The 27,604-nt window shown below is 44.3% G+C and overlaps 2 protein-coding genes across 8 annotated transcripts; one reads left to right on the plus strand and one right to left on the minus strand.

Moving 5' to 3' along the window:
* Positions 1-4,402, plus strand: LOC136348847 (glutamate receptor ionotropic, kainate 2-like). Its single transcript, XM_066300005.1, has 14 exons — positions 1-111; positions 157-300; positions 349-551; positions 1,424-1,576; positions 1,624-1,818; positions 1,870-2,124; positions 2,174-2,401; positions 2,455-2,661; positions 2,719-2,803; positions 2,859-3,135; positions 3,187-3,385; positions 3,613-3,835; positions 3,938-4,056; positions 4,117-4,402. The coding sequence occupies exons 1-14, from the start codon at positions 30-32 to the stop codon at positions 4,375-4,377; spliced, it is 2,631 nt and encodes an 876-aa protein (XP_066156102.1). The 5' UTR covers positions 1-29; the 3' UTR covers positions 4,378-4,402.
* KaiR1D (Kainate-type ionotropic glutamate receptor subunit 1D) lies at positions 4,389-26,887 on the minus strand. 7 transcript variants are annotated; one of them, XM_066300000.1, is made up of 18 exons: positions 26,740-26,887; positions 26,096-26,188; positions 15,953-16,108; positions 15,332-15,516; positions 13,353-13,510; positions 13,156-13,297; positions 12,941-13,108; positions 12,045-12,065; positions 11,772-11,924; positions 11,360-11,578; positions 11,118-11,308; positions 10,152-10,391; positions 9,793-9,930; positions 9,485-9,683; positions 9,203-9,434; positions 5,507-5,622; positions 5,298-5,453; positions 4,389-4,693 (listed from the first exon to the last, which is right to left on the minus strand). In XM_066300000.1, the coding sequence occupies exons 2-18, from the start codon at positions 26,181-26,183 to the stop codon at positions 4,529-4,531; spliced, it is 2,727 nt and encodes a 908-aa protein (XP_066156097.1). In that variant the 5' UTR covers positions 26,184-26,188; positions 26,740-26,887; the 3' UTR covers positions 4,389-4,528. The 7 variants fall into 7 exon arrangements, 6 of the variants coding, with proteins under 6 accessions (XP_066156097.1, XP_066156096.1, XP_066156098.1 ...); XM_066299999.1 differs by lacking the exon at positions 9,793-9,930 and adding an exon at positions 9,975-10,112; XM_066300001.1 differs by lacking the exons at positions 9,793-9,930; positions 26,740-26,887 and adding exons at positions 9,975-10,112; positions 26,277-26,720.
* Positions 26,888-27,604: the final 717 nt, after the last annotated feature.

Consider the following 27,604-nt stretch of genomic DNA (forward strand, 5'->3'; position numbering starts at 1 on the left):
CATTTGAGTAATTATTCCTATATGTGATAATGCTCATTATACGGAAGCTCGTTTATCTGATCTTATTGATTGGCGAATGCAAAGCGGAGATTAAGACTGAGTACCGAATAGGTGAGTGTGTAACTTGAAGGGAAAATCTAAGGTCTTGCCCGTTAGGTGGTATTTTTAGTTATCCGGTTCACTATGTAGCCTTTGAAATCGCCACCAGTAGATTGAACAGAGAGAACTTGGAGGGGCAATTGGAGCTGTTGAGTGAGAAGTTTAACGTGTCTTATTACAACACTTTAGAGGCACGAAGGGGTAGGTTATTTAAACGTTTTATGACGTAAATAACTTTTTCTGCGATAGCGGTTTGCTCCTTGCTGGAGAGGGAGGTAGTGGGCATAATCGGCCCCAGTTCCATTTACTCCTCCAACTACATCCAGGCGATATGCGATAACAAGGAAATCCCGCAAATCGAAATCCACGACGACCCGAAAATCGTGCGCAATCAGTGTATGATCAATTTGCACCCTCATCCGAGCGAACTCGCCCATTTTTTCGTGCACCTGGTGAGTCATTACCAAGGAAAAGAACTAGGCTAAAAGGACAACAAGATGGTAAAATAGTCTGTTTTTATCCGGCCACTTTTCGGTCCAAACTGGAGAAATTATTGATAAAGTCAATAAATTGCGTCCGCCATAACATCAAGAAAAACTGAGATTGGAGTGTTCTTAAAAATATATTTTTATAGGGATTTGTGTATTTATCGCCACTATTCGACAAGCCAATGCACCTTACATTCAGAAAGTCAACTAAGACGCCGTCTAGTATATTTAAAAAGGCTAAATACCCTATCGATTCTCGAAGCAACACCATAACTTCCATCTTTCATTTACTTCCATGTATAATAAGGTGCATATGCATACATAGCTATGATATGTATATATATGGTCACATAACATTTTGGTAATTCCTTAGGGCAAAATAGTCCCTTAGGAATACGTGTGTAAAAATAATCCGGAAGAGCGGCAGAGTCCTTTGAGAATAGCTCTCAAGAAGTGTTTTTGTTCATCTTCGGAAGTGATATAGGTAAAATTCCACAGTATGTTTACCACGAATTTTGTTTATTGAAACATTAGTACAGATAACATCCGATTTATCCGGTATATTACCGAATAAGACGTGATTGTCAGTGAAAAATAGATTATGTTGTTTTCGCCAATATATCAAGAAACCGAAAAATGATGTGTTAAAAATCTTTTTGTAATTTTTTATCAGTACTTATCAATCCTTTCGGCCCAGCTAACATAGTTGCGTTTAAACAGATATCAAAAACTTTCTTTACGTGTGTCCTGAGTCCAATTAATCATCCAATTCTCGAGATACCACCGAAATTACCTATACTCGACCTTACCACACTTTTCATCATTTAAACTTACAGATTAGAACTTATAACTGGAAAAAACTTACCATACTCTTCGAGGACAACGCAAGCTTGGTGAGAATGGCCCCTTTGTTGGAGCTGAACACTTCCTATGGAGTCCACCTCGTATTCAGGCAGCTGGACAAAACTCCCGATGGCAGTTATAGAGAAGTAACGAGAATACGACGGTTTCCGCATTTAAACTAAATAAAATTCAGGTTCTCAGTGACATCAAAAAGGTGCCTGACACTAATATTGTGCTGGACTGTTCCATTGAGGTCTTAGAAGAAGTCTTGAAACAGGCCCAACAAGTGGGAATTATCAATGATCACTACAACTACATTATCACTAACCTGGACTTGGGTACTATTGATGTAGAGCCTTTTCAGTATGGCGGTGCCAATATCACTGGAGTAAATCGACTAAATAAAACTAAATATCAAATGATATTAAAAGAGTTTTAGATCCGGCTTTTTGATCCGACAGAATCCAGAGCTGTCTCCTTCCAAAGCGAAATTGCTGAATCTCTGAAGCTTCCAGAAGAAGAAAAATACAGAATGCGCTTATCCACAGCATTGCTTATAGATGGATTAAGCATGTTTCATGCAGTTCTCGAGGATTTGCTTAAATCCCAAAACGTCATTGAAACTCAAAGACTTTCGTGTCGAGACAGTGATTCTTGGAAGTACGGATTCACCATTGCAAATCAGCTGAAAGGGGTATGTTTCCAATGGAAATTTACACGAAGTATTGAATAATAGGTTTCAGATGAATTTTGGAGGTCTCACCAGAAACATCAAGTTCGATATAGAGGGTTTTAGAAGTGATTTTACACTGGATTTGCTGGAGTTGACCGTAGAAGGTTTGCGCAGTGTGGGGCAGTGGAACACCAGCACTAAGATCTTGACCACTAGTCGAAGACATATAAAACCGTTAGAGGATATCGAGGAGGAGAACAATATTTTTAATACCACATTCAAGGTTATAATAGTTCTGGCAAGTAGTTAATGAGATCCTTTCTTCATGGCCTATTTAACACTACTTTGAAGACCTCTCCTTACGCCATGCTCAAAGAGACCACAGATCAGTTGATAGGGAATGACAGGTTTGAAGGTTTCTGCATTGATGTGATACAGGAGCTGAGCATTCATTTGGGTTTCAACTATACGTTTATTGTGCAGGAGGATGGCAAAAATGGAAATTTGAACCGCTCCAACATGCAGTGGGATGGAGTAATTAAACAAATCATAGACGGAGTAAGGCAAATTTCAATTTAGTAACAACAGAGAATGTGACTGTTCTTTTTTGTGTAGAATGCAGATTTGGCCATCACAGACCTGACCATCACATCGGAAAGAGAAGGGGCAGTTGATTTTACCATGCCCTTTATGAATTTAGGTTGGTACGAATTACATTGAATTGGCGCTGAGTAAACTAACAAAAACTTCCAAAGGAATTAGCATTTTATATAGAAAGCCTGAACCAGTTCCACCAAGCTTATTTATGTTCACTTCACCTTTCTCCACTTCAGTGTGGATAATGTTGGGGGTTGCTTACATTCTGGTATCAATAGCCATTTTTATTATGGGCAGGCTTTCACCGACAGAATGGAACAACCCTTATCCATGCATAGAGGAACCTGAATATTTCGTCAACCAATTCAGCATTCGTAATTCCTTATGGTTCACTATTGGAGGGCTGCTGCAGCAGGGCTCTGAACTGGCTCCCATGTATGGGTGATAATCATTAGTGTTATAGATGGTAATTGGAAATAAATGTAGAAGCATCGCCACTCGCACTGCCTCGGGGTTTTGGTGGTTTTTCGTGCTCATAATGGTCTCTTCGTATACAGCAAATTTGGCTGCTTTTCTCACAGTCACAACGTTGGTAACACCGTTTAAAAATATTGATGAATTGGCCAGGCAAAATGAGATTAAATATGGAGCAAAGAAGCAAGGAGCAACAGAAAATTTCTTTAGGGTAAGTGTCAGGTGATTTACAATAAACTGCACGGAAACTTCCATACGAATTTACTGACATCTTGGCTGATTGAAAAACGAGGAGTTTTCTGGTTGGCTTCGGGTAAACTCGGTGATCATTCGGGTTCGTTTCGCGGGTCGAACGTACATCAACTGGTCTGGGCGGTAAACATTTCCACTAAAAACGTAATAGTTCACGATACTGAAGCTTCGTTTTTTTTTGCGTAGGACTCAAACGTGAGCGTATATCAAAAAGTCTCCAGTCACATGAAGTCGTACCCGGAGGACATGACTTCAGAAAATGACGAGGGAGTGAGGAGGGTCGAGACGGAAAATTACGCCTATTTGATGGAGTCTACCACGATCGAATATGTGATTCAAAGGCACTGCAGTTTGGCTCAAGTTGGGGGGTTGCTGGACGACAAAGGCTACGGGATTGCCATGAAGAAAGGTAGAGTGGAAAATTCTAACTAAAATCGTGTTTTTTTTTTAACATGGCGGCACGAAGACTTAAACTATTCGAAAGTGCGTTAAAAATCAATTTTCTTTGCAGAATCTCCCTATAGAAAAGATCTGAGTACTGAGGTAATCAAACTCCAAGAAACGGGTGTTCTGACCCGACTAAAAATTAAATGGTGGAAGGAGAAGAGGGGCGGCAGCACCTGCTCTTCTGTAAGCTTCTCCGACTGCAATTTTGCCGATTAATACTTTCTTCCCATCTTCTTCTCCCAGGCCAAGAAGGACGAGTCCGAATCCAAAGCCCTAGATCTGCAGAACGTGGGGGGTGTGTTCCTGGTGTTGTTCGTGGGGGCAATATTGGCATTCTTCGGCTCTTTGCTCGAATTAATGGCGCGAATATACAAAAAATGCCAAATCCTCGATTGTAACAAGTCTTTCTTCTACGAGCTCAGGAAGGAGATGGGGTTCTTCGTGCAATTCAAGAAGAATGCAAAAGAAGTGACCCCATTCGAGGAGAATAACGAAATTCAATAAAAACCGGGTAGTTCTATGAAACTGATATATATTTTTCTTTTGACCGCATTACACAAACTCTTATTGAGATAATTTTTTCGCCTCGAAGCAGACAGAAATCTTTGGCATCAATACGCTATTTACAATAACAAAACGTATCCTACTGAAGTCCTTAAGTTATTGAATCTTTGGTTATGGCCACGAATCCGTAGCTAGTGTAAGAGCCTTGGGGATGGAATATTTCTTTGGGGGGCGAGTCTTTGTTGACCGTTTTTATCGGCTCGTGGCAGCACATGGCTTGTCGTAATTCAAAAACCATTTCCGAACACAAAGAGGACTGTAAAACAATCACCGTTGTAGTGGCTCGAGCTGCAAGGAAAAAAGTAGATCCGGCAACAAGGCCAAGCGGTGCAGCGCGCAACCGTTCGGGCAGACAGCACGACGCTGCTCGAGGTTCTTTTTTTTTTTTTGAATTTTTGGCGGGAGCGTTGCCAGATCTGCTTTTGGACTTTTCCTCGGATCGTCCGAGAACCCATCGGTAATTACGTGCAGGTACTGACCTTCTAAGATTCCACGGTATTGGGGAAGCACACAAGTGGTAATAATAGGAAATTAAAAGATTTCTTTAGTTATCAATAATTATCCAATAACAATCACGTAAAGCACACGATATTTACATTCAAAACTTCGTTGTCTATATGTATGTACGTAATTACCCTCTAAATACCTATCATCGATTGAACTATATGCTTTAACTTTTACGTTATATGGATTATCAATACCTTATTTGAGTATTTTTAAATTAATCTGTTATTATTGAGCAAAGAATTCTTGATTATTGATTAGCAAAAATTGAATGTCATCAGTGCCTATGAGATGCTTATTCAGAGTCATTTATCATGGTACTTTCATAGCTACGTGTCGTGTAGAATGCTGCTCACCCGTTCTTCTACTGCAACTTTCCGGGATTTCCACACGAACTCGCACACGGCAATAACGCAAGCGACCCCCATTCCCCCCATTAGTACCACGAAAACTCCCCCAACGTTTGCCAAGCCGAGCTCGTTGGCGGTGCTGCTGGTCTTCGTTGTTTCGTCCTTAAAACCCATTCCCGGTACTTCCCACGTATTTCAGAGCGAATACTACTTACCCTGCAAGCACCTCCGCCCCTCTTTTCCTTCCACCACCGAGTTTTCAATATGTGCAGTTTTCCCTCCTCTTGGAGTTTCAAGATGGCGCCGCTTATTGCGGTTCTGAATGGCGAATCTGCGGGAGAAAAGCGGGGCATTAAAAACCGTGGAGGGGGGGAGAGTTGTGTGATGGGGCGCGAATTTTGGACGCCCTGTAGATCGGTAATGAGTGGTCTTGTTCTCGAATTGCTGCCCCCTTGGGGACGTCGTCCACAAACCGCCGCTGGGTTTGAGGCCAAGTTTGTAGGAAAAAAGGATATGAGGGGGCGATCGGTAGTGTTTTTCTTTGGATTTTCCTGGAAATCAGTGCGTTCTTTCCGAAAATAAACAAAACATGTGATTTTCACCCTTCACGAGCCGCTTTATAGCTGCAAGCGGTAGCTCCTATCATTTCCGAGATATCGGTTAGATGCAGGGCACCTGTGGGAACCCACCACAACCGCAACATGCAAACGCAAAAAATACATACAGGGCGTCCCATTGAAAAGGAGCCAGCCAGAATTTTCCACATACCGTGACGCTTGGAGAAGTTCCCCAAAACGCGCCGATCGATTCCTCTTGGGCGATACGCTTTACTGTACACCAACGGCTCGAACGAGTACCAACCCCCCCAAGAGGGAGCGCCAGAACCCCCCAGATTTGAACAGGGAAGGAGGGCCGTGTGATACTTAATTTTGCACGTCTTGGGAAGTGATGGGGATGAAAACAATTTCGATGGGTCGTTTTGGCAAAAATGGATAAATCCGATTTCGAGATATTTGCGTTTGAGTCAAGGATAGAGCAGGGCAAGAGAGAGGACTGAAGAGGGATTTCGGCATGTGAAAACGTCGTTTCGGGCTCCATATATGTTTTTTGGTGAAATTTTTGAGAATTTTTTCAGTATTTTTTGAAAAATCGCTTTTCTCGAAATATGCCCACCATCGCTTTGAGAAATTGATAAATGGCGGTTTTCGGCGATAATTCCCATGTTGGACCACTTTCCGGCGCGTCTAGAATTTGCCGGAATGTGGGCCTTATCATCAGTAACGAGTCTGGATAGAAATTTCGAGGATAATGGAAAAAAGGCGAATCTCACAGGTTAACTATGGACGGCTCCTATTTCGTTATTGTTGGAGATAGAGCCTTCCAGCCGTATCCATTATGTAGCTCTGTTTCTCCGCTCTAAACTGCCGTATTACGCGTATTTTGTAAACACCTGGAAGCGAGCTATGAGCGCACTTGGGTCAAATTGCACCGTTTTGAGTTCAGAATTGAGGTTTCCAGACTACCTCGGAACCGATTAGAGAATTTATATTACAAACACGTATATATACATATATGAAATATATAGGTTTTGCAATGGAGTTATTTTGAAGGCAATCGGGTAATCGGAGGACGGGTTAACGCGGGGGCATTCAGCCCCCCCTATCGTTCGTCTCACCCCATTCGGGGCTGCAGCAGCCTCCGGCACAAACTGCATTATTTTGCATCGAAAAATCGATCAATCCCTTCATTTAATATCACCCAACTCACCTCGGGCCCTAATTTGGCTTATAAATCAACTTTAAAATGATTTCCGACCAAAGGGGGCCGCATCGGGCAATTATTCCAATCGCGCCTTAATCTTTGTTTGTTAATTTAGCGACGCCATTAGCCTCGAGGTGTCAATCCGTTACTTTTGGAACCTGCGAACGCTTCGAAAAAACCATTTCTCGCATCGTTGGCCACGCCCTCGATTCTCGGGCCCATCTCACTTTTCTGGGCGCTCTCGCGCCGGCGCGAAATACCAAATTTCCCCTCCGATATGAGGCAGAACGACTCAGACTCGAGGAGGATCTCCAATTGAGTCGAAGAATCGAGAAAGTGTCCGCAGCCACGATTTGGAGGACATTTCAAGGTCAAATTTGTTTTTTTCATTGGACGCCCATTTAAAATTTTTTTTTTTTTGGTAAATTTGGGAAGAGCTTGAGCGCTTCGGCCCTTTTGGTAAGAAAAGTTTTTTCCCCTAAAATTTCTCGTCTCCTAGACGGCAAACAAAAGTTGAAGTGGCACGTCAGCAATAACGCATGATTCAAACTACGAAGAAAACTTTATTAGTTTAACATGGAAATTCGCGGGGTTCTAAAAACTGACCCGAAATCGTGGGAAAAAATGATTTTTGTGCTTTGAACAGTCGAACGAATGCTCAAAATGGCGGTCCTCCGCATCGAGACATTTCCATTTCTCGTTGTGAACAGTCTCGCGACATTTCCGCGCATTTCCCCGGCAACGGCTTTACGAGCCGCTCTGGCCGCGTATCATCCGGAGTCACTGGAACTTGGACCCGCACTTTGTCATTAAGACAAACCCAAAGGAAAAAGTCTAATGGGATCAAGTCAGGTGATCCGGGGGGCCATTTCACTGGACCGTTATATCCCATCCATTTTTCAGGAAACGTTTCATTTGAAAGGTGTCGTGCCGCACGAGCAAAATGGGCTGGACATTCGTCATGCTGATGCCGCGAAGCAACTCTTCGGTTAGGAGTGAGGTTTTCCAACGAAACCGGTAAGTCACTTAACGGAAGACTGCGGCATTTCTCTCCATTTTGAATTGCCCTCGATGAAGAACGTTCCTGTTATTTCGCTGCCAACGGTGCCCCATCGAGGTCGTTGATGTTCCACTCGTCTTGGCCGGTGAGGGATTTCAAGGGACCAATAGTGCCTTTTGCGGCGATTTATCTCGCCGTGGTCCGTGAAAGACGATTCGGAACAGACCTCGATAACGGCGATGACGACGGTAAATTTTCTTTTTTGACTGTTTTTATTGTAACGGAAGTCAGTGGCGTATCTTCTCTGTTTTTGAAAATATCGCGATTCATACTCCGTCACGGCGTCAACCCATAACGCATCCAATTTGCCATCGTTTTGTTGGTCGCATCAAAATGGTTTTGGATAAGTTCGCATTGAAAGGCACATTTTGACTGCCCCTCTATCAGCAGTCTTCACGTACGAAATTTCATTGAAACATCTCAAGCGGTTCCGGAGATATTTATGAATTTCCAGTGGTTTCAAACATTTTGCAGCCTCGTGCTCGCGCAAACGAACATTTTTGGAACGTAGTTTATGCGGCGAACCGTCGCTATTTTTCCATGTAGAATCCCCCCTTAAAATATCCGCACGTCGTTAAGGAGCGCCCTGTATAGATGTGGTGGTGGCCAAAGTCGAAATAAACTCGAATGCTACACCCGAAGACGCGTTTGTTACATATAAATGGGGGGAAAGGCGTTTTTGGTCGATACAGCAGAGCTTAACTGGATTTTATTGGGTTGAGCGACTCGTTTTAGTATGTCGGTAAAGCGCCGTTAAATGTCCTGAGATGTCCATAAAAGGACAAGAATCGACAGCAAGAGCCCAAGTGGCTAATTTGCTTGGAATTTCGTCCCCATTTAAGTATCGGTCAAGCCGATTTGAAAGTAAAACAGCGAAATTTTCTCTTGACCAGAGGTCTTTTACGCCCCCAAGGCGATTTTCGGAGCCGCTGCTCTTCTTGCCGCGGTCGCCATTTTGGAATCTCAGCAAGGGCGGAACGGGGTCCGGCCACCATCCACTGAGCTGCATCTCCCAATGCAATTTCAGGAAGCATTCTCACTGCTCACTAATCAACCCTCCCCTATGAATAAGCAATAACATAAAACTCACTTGGAGGCATAGCAATACCATATCCCTTCGAGTCCAACATTCCCCCCACTTGAGTCAGTTCGCAGTTCCTCTCGATTATGTACTCGATAGTTGTGGATTCCATCAAAAAGGCATAACTGCCTTTCCCCTTAACCACCTGCTCCACCCCTTCTTGATTGCTGGAGGTGAACACCGAAGGTCTTTGAGACTCCATAAAAGCCCACATTCGCTGGTAGGTGGAGAAGTTTGAGTCCTGAAGAGGAACGATTAGAGGGGGCAATTTTAAATTTGAGGGACGCTTGCCCGGAAGAACGCCGCCGTGGATCCCCCCCTCAGGGCTCCGTACTTGATCTTGGTCTGCTTGGCCAAGTCTTCGGCGCTTTCGATCGGAGAATCCATCCGTTCGACCGTGAGGAAAGCCGCCAAATTGGCAGTGTAGGAGGAAATCATGATGAGGGTGAAGAACCACCACATTCCTGCCACCATTCTCGTCGACACAGCCCTAATGAATTAGATTCCGGTTAATAAAGGGTTCATCTAACAGTTCACCCTGCGTAAATCTCTCTAGTATCACATCAAAAGGAAGAGGAAGAGACACGATATTAACTTACTTCGGTGCGATATCAGAGCCCTGCTGCATAAGAGAACCGATGGTGAACCATAAGGAATTTAGCAGGGTGAACTGATTTTCCAACACGTCAGGGTCGCTGTTGCATGGATGCGGGTTGTCCCATTCATAAGGGCTGAACCTGCCACCATAAAACAGCGTTACTTAGGTATAAATGCGACTTACTTGGGGAGGAAATCGCAGCCTTGCTGCATGAGGGACCCGATGGCGAACCACATGCAATTAAACAGGGTGAATTGGTTTTCTAGACGATCCGGGTTTTTGTCGCAGGGGTGCGGGTTGTGCCACTCATAGGGGGTGAATCTGTTTTGAGTTAGATAATCGAAAGTGAGGCACTCTTACCTTGCTAATATGAAGAGTAGGACGGAAACCCCTAAATAGGCAGTCGCCATGTAAATCCATACGTCGAGGGAGAGGGGCGAAAGGAAGGAGAAGAGGTTGGGGGGTTGCTTGATGGGTTTTCGGTAGAGGATGCTGATCCCCAAGTTCATGAAAGGCATCGTGAAGTCGACTGCTTGCTCGCGGTCGTACGTTATGGTCAGGTCTGCTATTGCCAGGTCTGCTTTCTGATCCAGAAGCTCTCTGAGAGAAAAGTGATATTCAGAGTTCGGCGCCGAGTCGCGCAAATATTGCCATTCACTAGTCTTTGAGGAGCATTCCTCCGTCGAATTCCGAGATACCGACAATTATTTACTACAAACCACTTTTATATACGATTTTCCATCACTTAAAGTTCTCTTCAAGGCAAATTTATATATTTTTTTATTTCTTCAAAGATCGGATTACCAACGTCCTATCAACTTTAGCCGGGAGCCACTTCCCATAGAAATGCTGAAATAGCTCCTGGGTACTGGTCAGAATTCGCGACGTATCTGGAACATGCCTCGGGGCTAAATACCACAGTACATTACCTTGACGATGCATGTTAGGCCAGGATAAACAATGGCCGACTTGGCGCATTCGTCAATGTTTTGTTTTAATTTCGCAATGCGTTAAACAAAGACAAACGGCTGAGGGCGGCCATTTTTAGTCCTGTCCCGTGGTGAGAGAAGCTGCGCGCGCCGTAAGGCAGACAAGCAGTTAAGCAATAACTAATAGTATCAGCTAGAGAAAAAAGGTTTCAATGTGATTTTACTCTCCTAATCTACCCGAGACACGTCCCTGGAGGTTTCGGCGAGTGAAGGAGTTTATACTGACCTGAATCGGGTATCTGAACAAAGACTTATTGGTTTGCGGTAAATAAAATCTATTCAAAGTGCGCATGATCGACCTTAGGTCCTGAAGCGTCTTCATCAATTGAGTTTTTACCTGATCATCCCGTCCCATTCGTTAGTCTGCCGATTCAAAGACCCATATCTCCCATCCGGGGCCAGTTTTATCGTGTAATTAAACCCCAAAGTGCGAGATATCTCGTGGATAAGATCAACCGCGTATCCCTCGAATTGGGCATTCCCCGTCAGTTTCTCGCTCGCCTCCTTCCTCATTACATATGGAGAGCTCTGCAACAGACACACAATTAAAAACCCCCTCAACCAGGCAAAATCCCCCACCAGAATTGTGGTCACGATAAATGTTTTGTTCTGGATAATCTCGACGATTTGAGTATAAGCCTCCCCGTAAGTCCTAGTGAAATTCACCCCCTCGCTGGCATTCCAGGTCCCGATTTTCTTCAGTCCATCCCTGGTCAGTTCCACGATGTCCAGCATGAAGTCGCTGCGGAAGCCTTGATGGTCGAACTTGATGACCCCAGTGAGGCCACGCATTTCGACCTATCGGATAAAAATTCAATAAGGAAAAGAATAAATCACCGTCAGATGACTATGGCGTTTCCCTTGTAGTAATTGTTATTTCACTGCAGATAATGCTCCGATCCAAAGACATTAATCTTCAGGGCGTTTAGGTGCAAACGGGGGGTGAGCTGTCCCCATGATTTGAATCGAGTTTTTGCCTAATGATTCTTACCACTTTCATGTAGTTAATCAGGCTGTATCCGTGAGGCCAAAAATCAACGGCATCACAGCTCAGCGGTTTGATATCAATTTGTTGGCTGGTGTCCAGATCGTGAAGAGCTTTGGCGAATAAATGGACGGCATCGTACATTAGAGCGGTTTCTGCCTGTAAAGTAAATGAGGTGCGAACTGAATAAAAGACTTTTTACGTCACAGCTGCAGGATAATATTTATCTTCCTAATGGACAAAAATTGCGGCCAAATATTATCTTATTCCAATGCTCACCTTCACAAACGTCGTATTGTCCTGGGGGGGCAAGAAAGGAAAAGCTATTTAAGATGGTTATTTTTGCAATTCGACAAATCGCACGGTATAACGGACGTTCCGGACGTAAACGTGAAGGAAACACCTTTTCCAGATTTCCGTAGCGTCGTGCCGCCGAAGCTCAAATTACGAACGAAAATCAATTGGTGCGGGCGCAGGAAGAGTATCGACAAATTTTTTTCCCTAAAGTTCAAGGGTTGATAATACTCGACGATATGCGGGGCATCCCAGGGAAAAATTGAGGTTAAGAGGAGTTAAAGAGGATCGACGCGTCCGTTTTCAAAGTGTTAAATTCGACCCTGCCGTAACCGAGTTATATTCTTGACAATATGGCGAATGGAAATTTAATCGATGTTCGATTGAAGGGACCTCAGATGAGATAAACCAATAAGAAGCGCGTCGAGTAATTATTTTTTCGCGATCGGGAGGTTCTGCCCTCGCGTATAGGGCGCCCCGGGGCAAAATTCGGGCTTCGGCGGCTCGAAGAGACGGCTATAGGGATTTCTATACATAAAATAATCGCCGTGGCGATGGAACAAGCGTGCGGAACTCGTTCCTTGTTGCTCACAATCTTCAGTAATATACGGGGTGTCTCGCGGTGCAATCTGCAGTTTCGGGATTTCGAAAATTTCGTTCAAAGGGCGTCGCAAGTGGCTCCCGCTCGGCCTCATGACGGTCGAGACGCCGAGGGCGATGGGTGCAGACCTTTCTGCAGGAAAATAAACCACGAGTGGTAAATTTGAAAAAAAACTACATAATGCACGGGGTGTTTCGCGTAAACGCAGTGGTGACTCGTCATCGCGAACGTTGCGAAAAAATCCCGAAATTGCGACTTTTCCGGTCGCAGGGGGACTTACCCTGTAAAGAGACGGAACAGTCTCTCCCTTCTTGTTTTTGGCGTCAGGTGGGAAAGTCCAATCCCGAACGGCCCGACGAATCTCGGGTCCATCGGGATCGACCAGGCGGAACGCCGTAATGTTGGTACCTCCATATTTAAACTCTTCCAAATCCACTCCGTGCAGATCCTGCAAATCGGAATTGATTCGATTTTCAAACCAGGAAGGCGACTCACCAAGGAGGTGATCAAATAACTGTGATAATCGCTCATCATTCCGATTTGTTGCGCCTGCTTCAAAACGTCGTAAATCCTCGGAGTTGAACAATCCAGGACGATGTGGGATTCGGCGGAGTTCTTTATCTGTTTCAGTAGAGGCCTAGAGGTCACAATTTTTTCAAAATGTCGCTCGTCCAGACGATTACGTTTACTACCTGTAGTCGTTGCCCTCGCCCAACTGGCGTACTGTAATGGGGAACTCGTAGGGGCCGTGAGCCTTCAGCAGCTCCTGCAGCCTCACCAAACCCTCATTGTTTTCGTAGATTATGGTGAAGGATTTCCATCCCCAGGCTTTCACTAAATCCACATAGGCCTGGAAGAATAGTAATGACAAATTTGCCGGCGTGCCGTAAGTATTTTCGTCCCGAGGGCCGCATACATGGATCAATACTTCCTACCCGCAAAGTTGTAATAATAAATTCCGAATTATGACAATGGTTTTGCCAGCAAAATGCTTCATTTTTTTTTAATTTAATTTGCTAACTCTCTAATGGTCATTAATCAAATCCAAGAAGCGGCATAAAATGAGACCATTCAGCCCAGTTCATTCCGTGTAATCACTCATAACTGGGCCATCAGTAGATAAAGCTGTTTACCCAAAGTCTCCGCTACAAAGGGCTTCTAGTCTTTTTCGGCTCGGCTCATTACAACCAAGTTACGTCAAACGACTTTATTTGTGCCTCTTAATCCGAGTAAACACTAAAGGGGTGGATTAATTAGAGATTTTCCCCGAACACAGCTGCTTGTGTTTTCCAGTATTTGCGACGTATCAACGATAAATTTGCTGGCAAATTTGCATTTTATTGCCCTTTGAAACAAATGCCAGACATTCACATGTAAAAATTCAATTTCTCACAAAATATCGCAGTCCATTGGGTATTTACATATCTGGAATTTCACCAGGAAGGTTCGCATTTAAAACGGGAGGCTTATTTCCCAAGTATGGCGGAATCCGATAGAGCGAGTTCCTAGCATAAGAGAGGTAGTTGAGATCGAGCAGAAGGTGTCGAAGGTGCATTTCGGGCAGCGAGAGTGCTGCGAAGATCAATTATAAAGCAACAATTTCGACGGTAAACGATCACATTTATTGTTGATCGGGCCGTGTTCTTGGCAGACATCGCATTTAAACGAAGAAACCTCGGATTACTGGGAAGCTGACATGGCGAGGGCAAAGAGCGTCGCGGCCGGGACGCCACTGGGACCGGCGTTCGGAAATGTCGAACGCACGTCCGTGCTTATCCTCATATGACTCAAGAATGTAAGGTAGGTATAGGCATTCCGGCAGTTAAACTGCGTTAAACCGGTAGGTAACGCACAAAATGCTTTATTTAATGTGGGAAAAGCTGAGTTTCGACGATCCCAACACCGAGAAAACGATAAATTCGTCAAACGTGGCCTTAATCACGTCACTTTCTTGATGATATGGTGAACGAAATTTGTACTGACGGCCGGAAGAAAAACCTCAGATTATTAGACGTAGCCGCGAAAAGGCCATCAAGGAAGTCTTCTTCGCGACTGGACGGTGGGACTGGCGTCGTCGGGACGCTCATTTAAAACCACTGGATACGTGTCTTTGCTAATAACCTTACAGCCCGAAAAGATAAAGTGGGTGCAGGCACTTCTGTGGCCCAGTCATCCTAAATTGACGGGCAATGCGCAAAACGGCACAATATACTGGGCGATCAGCGATAAAAAAAACAATTTTTAACGCTCCGAGCATGGGACAAAGGCAGATGCTCCGAAGATGATATTCATTGATTTGCCTTCTTGACATTATGGCAAATGGAATTTTCACCGACGCCTATAGCCCGGATGAGGTAAGTCTATGGAAACGCGGATCGAGGAGTTGTTCGACTGTTGGGAATAACTTCAGTGATTATTGACGCATTCCCACAAGCCACAGGGCGTTCCTTTTTCAGCGGTTTAAATTAGATGTATCCCGCGCCCGTTTTACTACTACTCCCCTTTCGGGTATCTAGACGTTTCTTTTTTGCTTCAACCCTAACTGAAACAAATTGTCCTAATTAGCAAGGCGGTAGCTCAATCTGCATATAAAATAAGCGAAGATCCCTGCACCTACTGCACTTCTTGTGTAATCAAAGCCCCCGGTGCGGGTCATAAATAATTTACTTACTCGGGAAAGCGTCGTCGGATGAGGATACAAATTGACGAGACAGCTTTCCCTACGAAGTCGGTAATCCCAACGGGTTTCCAAGTGTGGTATTTCCATCGTATCGCAAATTGATTGTACGTGACTGGCAGTGTGTGGTGACTGAGGACCGAAAATCGCCGCCACTCCAGATCTCAAGAGGTGACAAACTGAAACACGACAGAGTATCTCCTGCGTCGTAGAATTACTGAGCGAACGTTCGGAAAACGTTTTCTTAACTCGATAATTATCAACGTCTCAACCCTCGCACCCCCGTACAACCCTGAATTTGACGCTTCTCGCTGGGGGGAAACCCCGTTAAAAATATCACAAAGTCTCGGCCTCGGCGAATCGTTAATCATCAGAGGCGTTGGCTCCCGTTTGACTATATGCTTACAGTTTATATTGGTTTTAAATGCACTCTGTTTAATTCATGCCAATGCATCACAGATCTGTCGATAAGTATAGGTGAACCGACAATCACAAAACAATAAATTCGATAAACACTGGGGGATGGTGACGATGGATTTCAAGCGAATTTTCGCCATTAATAACGGATTTACCCCCATCATTAGGCCGCATCGTAATCAACGATTGAAATCTTACCTTTCTTGGAGGCGTGGAAGCTGTCTTGTGGAGGAATTTTCTCAATTTGCGCCTGCAACTTGGATCGAGGCAATATCGCTCGATCACTGTTAATTTTCTCAATGGCATAACGAAATGCAATTTCCTGCTTATCGTCGCTAGGGTGAAATAGGCCACCTGAAACCAATATCGCCGAGATATCGAAAACCTTTTTAATCCAGTTCAATCCGTGAGTCTGACCCTGGAGCCCAAATGGCCGGACACTGGAATTAGAAGTGGAGGCTAATCTTGTTAGTTGCCCCGTAACAAGGGCTTAAGCTCCATGCCCAACGGAGCGAATTTAACAAAATTAACCAACTTCCAATTGCAACATATTTTTCCAGACATGGCGCACATAAATCTCGTCACAATTCGCAGGAAATGTGCCAGCCTGAACTGCACTGAAATTCAATATTTTGGGGAAACGGGTCGGTAATAAAGTTCATTAATCATCGCAAATGCGGCAGGTAAAGTGGATGTATTGTTCCTCTGTGTCCAGACTTCGGTGTCATCAATTTTCTTAGAGGGAAACGGGGCGATTTTAGCCCCGCAGCAAGGGATTAAAGACTAAATTAGCCAATGTTAATACGGTTGACTTCGTTTTCCGGATATTAGGATTTACCTGCATCGGATCAAATAGCTTCGTGCCAATCTCAGTTGCGAGATTTGCTTTGATTGAACGCCAATTTGGACGGAAATAATTTCGTTCCGTTTAATTTAGTACATGAACCATAAATGACGGTTTCAGGACTTAATGGAAGCATATACGAGGCGTCCTACCGGGAACCGCCATTAGACGTTTCGGAGAAACCATGAATACCAAAGTTAGGAATACTTAGCGGTTCGGCAGCCGCCCGGACGCGGCCTCGTCTGAAACACCTCCGGTGACGTCACAGTTCCGACTGCGCAGGCAGTCGGCGCCTGCTCGCTCACTTTTACGTCGAACACCCTATATATATATACAGGGTGTCCAAGCGAACATTGAATATAGGAGATTAACATGGGAAATTGGTTTTTATTTTTTTGCGCCTGTACGGATTATCCAATTGAAAAATTTTTATATGGAGGTCATAGTATGCAAGACCGGCTATCTTTCAGTATTTTTTTCAGTCTTCTAGTTACAGCCGTTTTGGCTCAAAACGCCTCCAAAATTCAAAAATTTGAATGTCCCGCGTAACCGTTCGGCGCCATGATTGGTCAGAATTAATGTCAAAACACAATGTCGCCAACAACGTAAGCGTAAACACCCCATTTCAAATTAATTTTCCCTTTTTGCTGATTTCTAACTTATTTAAGAATTAATTCAGGGAAAAATCAATGGAAAACCTGAGGATAATTATTATGTGATCTGCTTTGATGTCCCTACGGTAAATACGCAAGTTTCTTATTACCCCATAATGATAACACAAAGACATAACCTAACCTTTTATCTCATTTAGTAAACCTCAAATGCCATGAGTAAGATTACGAACTAGGTTCTACTAGATTTATAAAATTGTCCATTGATTTTTCCCTGAATTAATTCTTAAATAAGTTAGAAATCAGCAAAAAGGGAAAATTAATTTGAAATGGGGTGTTTACGCTTACGTTGTTGGCGACATTGTGTTTTGACATTAATTCTGACCAATCATGGCGCCGAACGGTTACGCGGGACATTCAAATTTTTGAATTTTGGAGGCATTTTGAGCCAAAACGGCTGTAACTAGAAGACTGAAAAAAATACTGAAAGATAGCCGGTCTTGCATACTATGACCTCCATATAAAAATTTTTCAATTGGATAATCCGTACAGGCGCAAAAAAATAAAAACCAATTTCCCATGTTAATCTCCTATATTCAATGTTCGCTTGGACACCCTGTATATATATATATGTATATATATACATCATCGCAGTTTTGGGTCCTGCGTTTAGATTCGTTTCAAGTTTATTGATTTCTCAGAAATGGGGGTTTTCAAGGTACGCTCGGGGCGACCCATGAAGCCCCATATGGGAATTTTTTACCTATGAATTCGGGCGAATGTTGACCTGGCGCTCGGGGCGCGCTCCAGAAATGACGTACAAATCGAGAAGCGGGCGGCCGTCTATAGCTGTCAAATTGAATTTCTTTCCGTCATTCCGTCACATCCGTGTCATTTTGAATTATTTTCCGAAAATCGCCAAAATGTGCCGCCGTTTTGTCGGAATCGTGGAAAATCGCGGAGCGAAAATTTTCCCAGTTTTCACCCGTACGCCAATAATGGACTTTATTATCGAACGACTTTCATCCCGCTTTTGCATTCCTGTATTTTCGAAACACTCAAATCGATCAGCGGCTCTGTAAGAATGATTACAGCACGTCAGAGCGGTTGTCCGAACGGGTATTCATCGATTAAAGTGGGAACAAATTCGTCTTTCCAAGGGAAATGAACGATTCGTTAAAGACGCTGCGTACGCCTTGGGGCAAACTCGGACCGGCGCACGAGGAAAATGCGCGGGCTACTTTATTCCGGTATTTTTCCAAAGTTTATTAACGCGAAATTAGAAATAAACAACGGTCGACTCCTGCCGGCCGACCTCGGCGCCCCGGAAATGCGGGAAAACAAGAGAATTTCCGAAAATGACAGTCGCCCGAGAAAGTCGAAAATTGGCGCGCGGGCAGGGAATAAGAAACTAAGAAAAAAATCGTCTTTCACAATTCCGAGAAATAACGGTGGGTTTTGACAGTTCCTGAAGAAAAATCAAATTTGACAGTTGCTGAAAAAAATCCAATTTGACAGTTTCTGAAAAAAAAATTCAATTTGACAGTTGCTGAAAAAAATCCAATTTGACAGTTGCTGGGAAAAAAATTCAATTTGACAGTTGCTGAAAAAAATCCAATTTGACAGTTTCTGAAAAAAAAAATTCAATTTGACAGTTGCTGAAAAAAATCCAATTTGACAGTTGCTGGGTAAAAAATTCAATTTGACAGTTGCTGAAAAAAATCCAATTTGACAGTTGCTGGGAAAAAAATCCAATTTGACAGTTTCTGAAAAAAAATCCAATTTGACAGTTACAGACATTCATTTGTTTTTCCCGATTCGCGTGCCATTTCTCATCGCTTCTGAGGCACGGCCCGAAGGCAGAGCCAAAATCTACCCATATCCCTGAGCAAAACAGTTTCCCACGCGATGCGGACTTTATGGGTCGCACCGTATACGCAGCTCAACGTTGAAAGTGACAGATGCAGATGCCTGCAGGACTGGAAATTCCCAACAAACGGAAAGGTATTTGGTCACTTTTCTTCCACGATGCTGTAGAAGGTCCGCGTTCCAGCATGCTGCCAAAGTTTGCCGAATGATTTCTACAGCATGTTCATGGAAAGGGAGCCAACTTAGGCACCGAAAAATGGAACTCTGCTGTTATTCTCATGTGCTGTCGCGTGCGAAAAAGTACTTTACGCACGTGTGTAATTACCAGCAGTTGCATGGTTTTTGGGCGATTTCCTTCTGTAAGTTGACATAGATGTAGCACACCCCTAACTTCAACTTACAGTGCGATGTGACGGACCTGTGGAAAATGGTAACACCGGCAAAACGCCATTGTTACGCAACTTCGGTCAGACACACTTAAATTTTAAAAAAATTGTTATGTAAAGTCGATTTCGTCATGGTGTTGTAGGTCAAGGCTGCAGATGTCCCGTCCGTGAATCGACTCATCGAACGAAATCATCGAAAACTATTCAATTTCATTTTTACGCAATCAAACGCGGACGTTATGCCTTTTTCGCAACACGTCGAGGTGTCGGTACGGTCCTGTTCAAAATTTCAGAGCTTCGGCCATTCCTCGATGCCCAAATTGGCTCCACTTTTGTGGACGCCCCATAGGAAATATTACGTAAGACTCGACACCACGCTGAAACATTCGGTTCTGTGGTGTTGTGCCAGAAATGTTGCTAGATGTGCCCTTCGATTCGTTAACGATCCCCGTTCCTGCAAAACTCTTAATTCTAAGAAAGCCAACGTATCGATAAACTTGAATCGAATCTAAATGTAGGATCCAAAACTGCAATGATATATATATAGAGTGTTCAACGTAAAAGTGAGCAAGCATGCGCCGACTTCCTGCGCAGCCGGAAGTGTGACGTCACTGGAAGTGTTTTAGACGAGGCCGCGTCCGGGCGGCTGCCGAACCGCTAAATATTCGTAGTTTCCCCAAAATGTCTGATGGCGGTTCCCGGTGGGGCGCCCTGTACAGCGTCAGTAAAAAGTATCGCGACACATACAGGACTCTCGTAAATTTGGTATTTAAAGAAAAACGCCTAAACCCACGTAATTTTATTTTTAAAAAGGTGTTTAATGCATTATTTTGGATGTTAGCGGTTTTTGCCCTTATCCAGGTACCTCCACTGACTATTTTCAAATGGGGAGGCGCCCATTGTGGTGTATCAGCTGAAAGGTTTAAAGACTTAAAGACTTAAAAATTTTTTTTTTTTAGTTTTGAGCATGCAGCTTTCTTAAACAGTAAAATTATTAAATACGAAATAAAGCAATTTACCATTACATCGAACCAAATTGAAATTTCTTTAATAAAAGCTCCGATTGGGCTCCAACGACAATTTGGCAATGACTCAGTCGTTCTTCGATCCTTTTATCCAATTATCCAGGGTTGCTTCTGTTATCAATTTTATTTCTGTTTGGACTCTAAGACATAAATCGTATAAATTTTGTCGTTTATTTTCGTAAACGGAACCCCTTAAGTGACGCCACAAAAGAAAAAAAAAAAAAAAAAAAACAAGGGGCGTAAAATCTGGAGATCGCGGGGGCCATTCTATTGCGCCTGTTTTATCCGTCTCCTAGGGCAGACCGCGTCGAGATACCCTCTCGCCGTCAATGCACAATGAGGTGGTGCACCATCTTGTTGCAATCGAACATTACTGGCCACCTGTTCCCCATTTCCCCCAAGAGAAATCGCGGCGATTTATGGAACTATTCTTTTGCAATAAGGGCAAGTATGACGCGTCGTTTAAGTCCCTCTCTATGAAAAACGGACCGATGAACTGGTGGCCGATTGCACCCATCCGTGCATTGACCTTCTGCGCGTGTTGCGTACGCAGAGTCTGCATCCGACGATGATGATTGTCTGTGGAGCAGTAGCGACAGCTACGTCGATGGATGGATCCATTTGGGCATAACGTCCGAAAATAACATTCCAGAAAAAAACCCATCAGCACGACCACTGCTGGTTCTGCCGAGACGGAACGGAAGACTCCCCCGCACACGCCGTCTGGGAGTTGGGAGCGTTCGGTATGGGAGGAGGAACGAAAGGAGGCGAGAGAAAGAGGAGTGAATCTGGTGATAGGGAGAGAGAGCTGCGAGAAGTGGAAGGCATTCCAGTGGGTGGTTGGAAGAATAATGCGCAAGAAAGTTGCCGAGAGGGCGAGGGGAAGAGAAGCTTATGGAATGAGGAGTAGCTCGAGCGACCGAGGGCCCCGACGAGACGGTTCTGGGTCCAGGGAAAAGAGGAGGGGTGGCTTTAGCGGGTAGATGGACGAAGAACTCAAATCCCACGCTACACGGTTGTCGCCAACGGGCCACCAAAGATCCCTAGCCGGGTGCCTTTGGGAGGATTTCCACCGGGAGGATTTCCGCCTCCTCGCGGCGCGGAAAAGAGGAAAAATCTGCTATTCTGAATGGTGCTTTCCCGCGTCAGTTCACAAAGTCCTATCCTGCGTTCAAGATCTTCAGGCGGAACCCTTGGGTAAGGGAAATTTAGCACGGATGAAATTTTCCTCCCGTCCAAAGCATGCTCAGAGGTTACGTAGATACATGAAATCCATCGGCAAGTTTACTGGGGGATTGCACGGGGTGTTCTTCGATAGATACGAGAATTTCTAGCGTTTTATCGCCGCCAGGTGCCGCTCGGGGTCTTCCAAATTTTAGAGCAGTTTTCGCACTTCCAGTTTGTTGGTATTTTTCGTTAATCTAGCAACGTACGCTTCCAATAATGAGTCGGCCTGAGTGTTCCTCGTCGAATATGAGACGCAGCTCTTCCGCCACTTTCAAAAAGGTTAAAATTTCAACTTTCTGATTCTTAGACCGACAATGCTCAACAACTGGGCTCGATTACTAATGGGTTCCACGAAAACCAGAACGCTCGGTGCACGAAAATCGTTTACAGCGAAGACGATTTGGAATTATCACGTGTCACCGCCATTTTTTCACTCTCTCCTAGAGTGAAACGGGAATAGGCGGCCAATGTGCGGCTCAAAGCGGAAAACTTTCCATGACGTGAACTTTGTTCTATTTTTATTATAGAAATTTGTGGATCTAATTTTGGTTCTGAGCAAACCGTTACATCCCTTATTGAATTACCTTTCAGCCGATATACTGCAAGGGGACCTTTTCATTTAAAGGTAAAAAGTTGGCAGGGGTAGCGGAATGGGGGCGAAAGTTTTAACATCAAATATATATTTTCGAATTTTCACAAATAACTCGAAAATGGCAAAAAAATTGGGGGGCTCCATTAAAAAAAAAAAAAACATAATTTGGTGCTACCACACTTTTATGACGGACCCTGTACATTTGAAAATAACTTGAAAATACGTGCCTTTTATTCCCCCAAAACTTTGCTAAGACAAATTTCCTTCCGAAACTTATATTTACCGAGATATCGCAATTTGACGCACTAATGAGCAACCCTGTATATATACAAACTTTAAACTACTACCGTGAACTAAGTATTACTTTGCTACTTCAACTTTCCGTATGATTTAATGCGGCTTTCACAAACGATATTAATCCTATGTTGACACTGAATGCTCCCGTTGGGTCTCTGAAATCCAAAAAATAGAGCACGAAAAACCGTAATTTGTAGGGACTTTCAAAACCGCGAAAATTAATATGAATGTCAGTCCATATCTCAGGAAGTAAAAGAGGCGGAGCAATCCGCTCAGTGCAGGCTGATAGAGCTCATTCGGGCGATTAATCCGGAGTATATTTTCAGTTTAGTCGCTCCTGGGATTCCCAAAGTATCAGAACTTTATGTGAAATTTTTAGGAACGAATCGAAAGCTCCGAGGTGATTTTTTTTTTTTTTTAATTCTCTAATCGACGAAAGTGGATCCCGGACTACTCCCATTGAGGCTTCAAGTATTAAGGAGCGGAACTTAAAGGCTCCTCACTTCGAGGGCCTTTCAAATCGGGAAAATTACTGTCAATGTTAGTCAATATCTCACGAAGTAGCAGAGGCCGGACCACGCTCCCTGTGCAGGCCGACAGGCCTTATCCGAGCGTTTAATTCGAATTGTGTTTTTACAGTGGTTCCTCTCTGCATTGTTAAAATATTCGGGTTTAAAGTTTCAAAAGTGGTTAAAATTGGATCCCCGCCACATTGTGATTAAAAGTCCGGAATTTTTGTGGCGATATTTATTGCCCCAATCGACAGGTATGGGTCGTATCGTCGACCCCAGATGCTCTCGCCGAGCCCCTGGAAAATTAGCCCCTCAATTCGAGGAGGCTGAATCGCGAGGGCATTTAAAATGATCGAAATCGGCATTAATTCTAGTCCATATCTCAGGAACTGAAGGAAAGAGAACGGCCCATTCGGCGTAGGCCGCCAGAGCTTGCCGAGGTCATTAATATGATCTGTATGTTTAATGAAATTGCCCTTCGTGCCGCGAACGTATAAATTTTTCAAAAGTGGTTAAATTCCAGTACTCCTCGCCTCGGTGGCGATAGATATTCGAATCAATTTTGATGCAGCTTTATGCAATCGGAAGGAAACACGCGTATTTCTCGATAAAATGGCGAATTCGGATTGAGTGGACTAAAATGTCAATAACGGAGGAAATCCAAAGGTTCTTGATGTTGCCGTTTTAGAGCGTGGGGACGTAAAAATGTAAAAGGGAGGTTTATGTCGCGTTTATGGATATGCGAAGATGACGTACGGGGTGTCCCAGGGAAAACCGTCCAACCTTGATGTCCGTTATGTAGTTCATTGAAAAAGACGCTGAAACGCTTCAAGCTCGACAGAGACGGGGGCATCATTTTTAGGGAGAAAGTCGTTTTCCCTCCACCCCCGAGAACCACCCTTTCGAAAATTTCAATCTCGGGGAGCGGTTGCGCTGTACACTGTCGGAAAGCTAATTTTATTCCCTTTACGATCGGGGCTTTATTTCGTATTTTCGAAAGTCGGTTTTGTGGAAACTGAAGGAAAACGCGATTTTAGCCATTTTTACCGATATTCTATTTACTTCATCGTGAGAAATCTCGAACGTGGCCTCTATCGAGTTGCACGCACATGTACAAAACGTTGTCGCAGATCATCTAACATTTCCGATGTTATTGACCTGCACTTTGGACGGTTGGCGTACGTAATCCTCGACGGAACCAGAATGTGTGTCACAGACGTTGGTAGGCAAACGTCCTCACGTAAAAAAAAAAAAACCGAGAGGCTAAAGTCTGGGCATCTCGCGGGCCGCTCCACCTGACCCCTGCTCACCCGTCGATCTTCCGGGGAATTCTTCATCTAGAAACTATCGGGCGGCAGCGGTGGACCGTGGGGTCGCTCCATCCCGTTAAAAAAATAATTCCCATCCCAAAAGGGGGGGAGGGGGGGATCTTGTTCGGGTGTTTCAGTCATCCTGGGAGATATGGCGTCTTGTAGGGATTATGGACAGTTTTCTCCATTTAAGTTTCTGTGAATGAAAAATGGTCCGTCAACGCGATCGCTCAAAATCTCTGCCCAAACGTTCGATTTTTGATATTACCGAGGATGGGTCTCTCGGAATAAAAGAGGATTGACGGCGCTCCAGTGACGATAGTTACGTCCATTAACTTCACCATTTAACTAGAACGGACATGCATCGGAACATGCTGTATTAGATAACAAATGCGTGTTTAAATAACATGTTACCAAAGCATTCGCAGAATTCGATGGTCGCAACCATCCTCATTTGATTTTAGTAATAGTTTTATATATATATACACACACACACACACACACATATATATATATATATATATGTATATATATACACACAACATAAGGACGTAATTTCCCCTTTTCCTTCAATTCTGTGAGCGGCACTTTCTGAGACGCCGCATTCCTCAGCAATCTCGCGCACAGATGTTCCGTTGTCCGTCTGGACATGTCCCAGAACCGCGATTTGGCCTTCATCGCTTCCCAGGTGGTCAACTTTGTGTTTTTTTATCTTGGACAGAATCAATCTCAACGCGCCTCGTCAGCGACTTAAGTACATGGGCGCGTGGACGCCATTTTGTCAGGATCGTCTCGATTAAAGACGCGAGCTGCCGCTCTCGCGGAATTATTGTTTTTGTCTCACGATCTCGATTTCCCTCTCGCGGTCTAAGTGCGAAGCGACGTCTTGTCACGTGCTACTGAAACCACTAAGTGCAGAGGGAAATGTCACAAATCGGCCCTCCAAGAAAACCAGGGTTGATCAATTTTAAGCGGGATGTCGGCAATGACACGTTTGGAAGCGTTTTGAGTCTTCCAGCATTGATTCCCGTTACATTCGCGGTTAAAATGAAATTGTTTGGCTTCTGGTCCGTTTCCACGCGGCCAACGTAGAAACATAAAAAACGAAAGCTCCACCATGTAGGGAATAAAATTATCTTTCAAACGAGGTACAACACAACCCCCATTCCAATTTGAATATTTCAACAGCGAGGTTTCCGGGGGTGGAGGAACGGCTTTTTTAAACAACTTCCTCACCAAATGACGGCCCCCTGCCTACGAAAGTTAACGTTTTGTTTTTTTTTTCTTAATAAACCACAAAATTCGGCGCGGACACGTTTCCCCGGCACACTCTGTATCAGTTTGACGGCTGCGACGCCGCAGAGCTGGAAAGGCCGAACGGTTTTTTGTCGGGAAGTCTGACAGCCGCCACCACTGGCCGCTCCTGCCACCTACGCTCGCACTAGAGCCATCTATGAGGCGCGCCAGGTGGCACGTGCGGCACTACCGGGTCTCACTCGAGACATGGAAAAGTGCGGTTCCTCGGGAAGAATCTCTTAATTTCGCGAAAGATATTGCTGAAATCCGGTTGAGCAGGAGCTGCTTCGTCGCCGTGCGCAATGACGGTTTTAGATTTATAACTTAACGACGCTGTTAAACGCGATCGCTAAACCGGGCTTTTGCACTTACCAATGGGGATGAGATCGGGGAGTCCGTGTAGCGCCTTTAGCTCGACAGAGAGCAGCCAAAACGCAATGGAGGCTATTCTAACTTCCATCGGATCTGAAACAAACAATAAAACTTTACGATTTGAAGTTCGGGTTCTTGCAATGATGCACCAAATTCTCCCGAACTCCGGGACATATATCACCTTTGGTTCGGACATAAAACTTCCTCGAAGTGCAAAACTCATGTTCACAAACAAACTCGAACTATCAGACACATAAAACAAAGTTTCAATTTTAAGTTTCATTCGAAACTGCTTTTAATAGCGCCTGTTTAATGCGAGAGGCGTGTCAATGAGCATTAAAACTTTTAATGCTTCGGATGCTAAGCATACACTCGCTTACCATCACTTTCAACACGGGGACTCGCTTAATGTCCCATTTAGGATCGAATAAGTTCATTGAGCACTGACGCAACAGGACAGAGAAACATCGCTATTTTTGCCCCTCGCAGTGCGGATTTAAATTTAAATGAACGTGGCTATTACACCGGCAAGAGAAGGTTAATTTCCCCTTTACGTACCAGCATACAACTCACTATAAAACACACTCGGATGCGAAATAGCACAAAAACCGTGAACGACCCTCTGGGGTAATCTGGGGACCCACCTGCATGTAACAAACACCCTTTATGCCTCAAAAATTCGATTTTGCAGCAGATTAACCTTTGTACACGTTCTGTCTAGTCTCGAATTGAAACCCAAGCTGCTGGGAGCATTTCGCAACCCTCACTGCTGCTGATTCTGGATGGAATCGCACAGCATCCGAAGCCGGAGCAAGCGCCCTGTCCTCACGTCTGGAAAGGACAAAGTAATAAGGGAGATATTGAAAAAATGTTTCGGGGATAAGAGAAATGTGTTGGCTACATTGATTAAATCGCAATTTCACCCTTTCAAAGGGTGAAATCGGCTGTCTCCAAGAATCTTTACGTCGAGAAATTAGACGCAGATAAACTTTGCCTCATCAGCGGCGTGGCCGCCTGTTCCATCTTCGATCTAAATTTCCATTACATTTAATTTTAATTAGTGTAAGAAGTTCTGAGCAAGGCATGTTACTCAAAGTTTCGAAATATTGTGCTGTAATGCGAGGGAAAATAGAAATTTCGGCGTTGATTCAGTTTGCGTACGAGTAGTTGTGTGTGCATGTTTCGAAGCGAGAGCTGCAAGTTTTGCTGACTGAACGCTATACAGGGTGCTCTTTTCAAGCAGGAATTACGCCGGCAACGGAAAAACCCAGCGGTGCGTCTGCAACGACGCGACGGCGGAGGGCGGTTGAAGGTACGGCGGACTCACCACCCGCCCCGCTCACCACCCCGGCCGCCCCGAGACATTTTTTTTTTTTGCGTAAATGGCACGGGTGCGGTCGCGAGATATCGTCAAGTGAGGTTCTCGATGGTGCCAAGGTTCCCGGACTTGCGCCCGCAAGCGCGCCCAGTAACGCCTAAAATCCAAATCCACGAGCTAGACACCTGGGG

This window comes from Euwallacea fornicatus, chromosome 35 (genome assembly GCF_040115645.1).
Source record: "Euwallacea fornicatus isolate EFF26 chromosome 35, ASM4011564v1, whole genome shotgun sequence".
NCBI classification, from domain to species: Eukaryota; Metazoa; Arthropoda; class Insecta; order Coleoptera; family Curculionidae; genus Euwallacea; species Euwallacea fornicatus.

Excerpts from the sequence above, each read along its gene's own strand:
- LOC136348847 (XM_066300005.1), top strand. The coding sequence starts at position 30 with ATGCTCATTATACGGAAGCTCGTTTATCTGATCTTATTGATTGGCGAA. Across the intron at positions 2,402-2,454 it reads TCAAGGTTATAATAGTTCTG|ACCTCTCCTTACGCCATGCT; the intron begins GCAAGTAGTTAA and ends ACTACTTTGAAG. Across the intron at positions 3,136-3,186 it reads GGCTCTGAACTGGCTCCCAT|AAGCATCGCCACTCGCACTG; the intron begins GTATGGGTGATA and ends AAATAAATGTAG.
- KaiR1D (XM_066300000.1), bottom strand. The coding sequence starts at position 26,183 with ATGGAAGTTAGAATAGCCTCCATTGCGTTTTGGCTGCTCTCTGTCGAG. Across the intron at positions 13,511-15,331 it reads ATCCGACGACGCTTTCCCGA|GCCTATGTGGATTTAGTGAA; the intron begins GTAAGTAAATTA and ends CTATTCTTCCAG. Across the intron at positions 5,623-9,202 it reads TGGTATTGCTATGCCTCCAA|ATTCGCCATTCAGAACCGCA; the intron begins GTGAGTTTTATG and ends TTTCTCCCGCAG.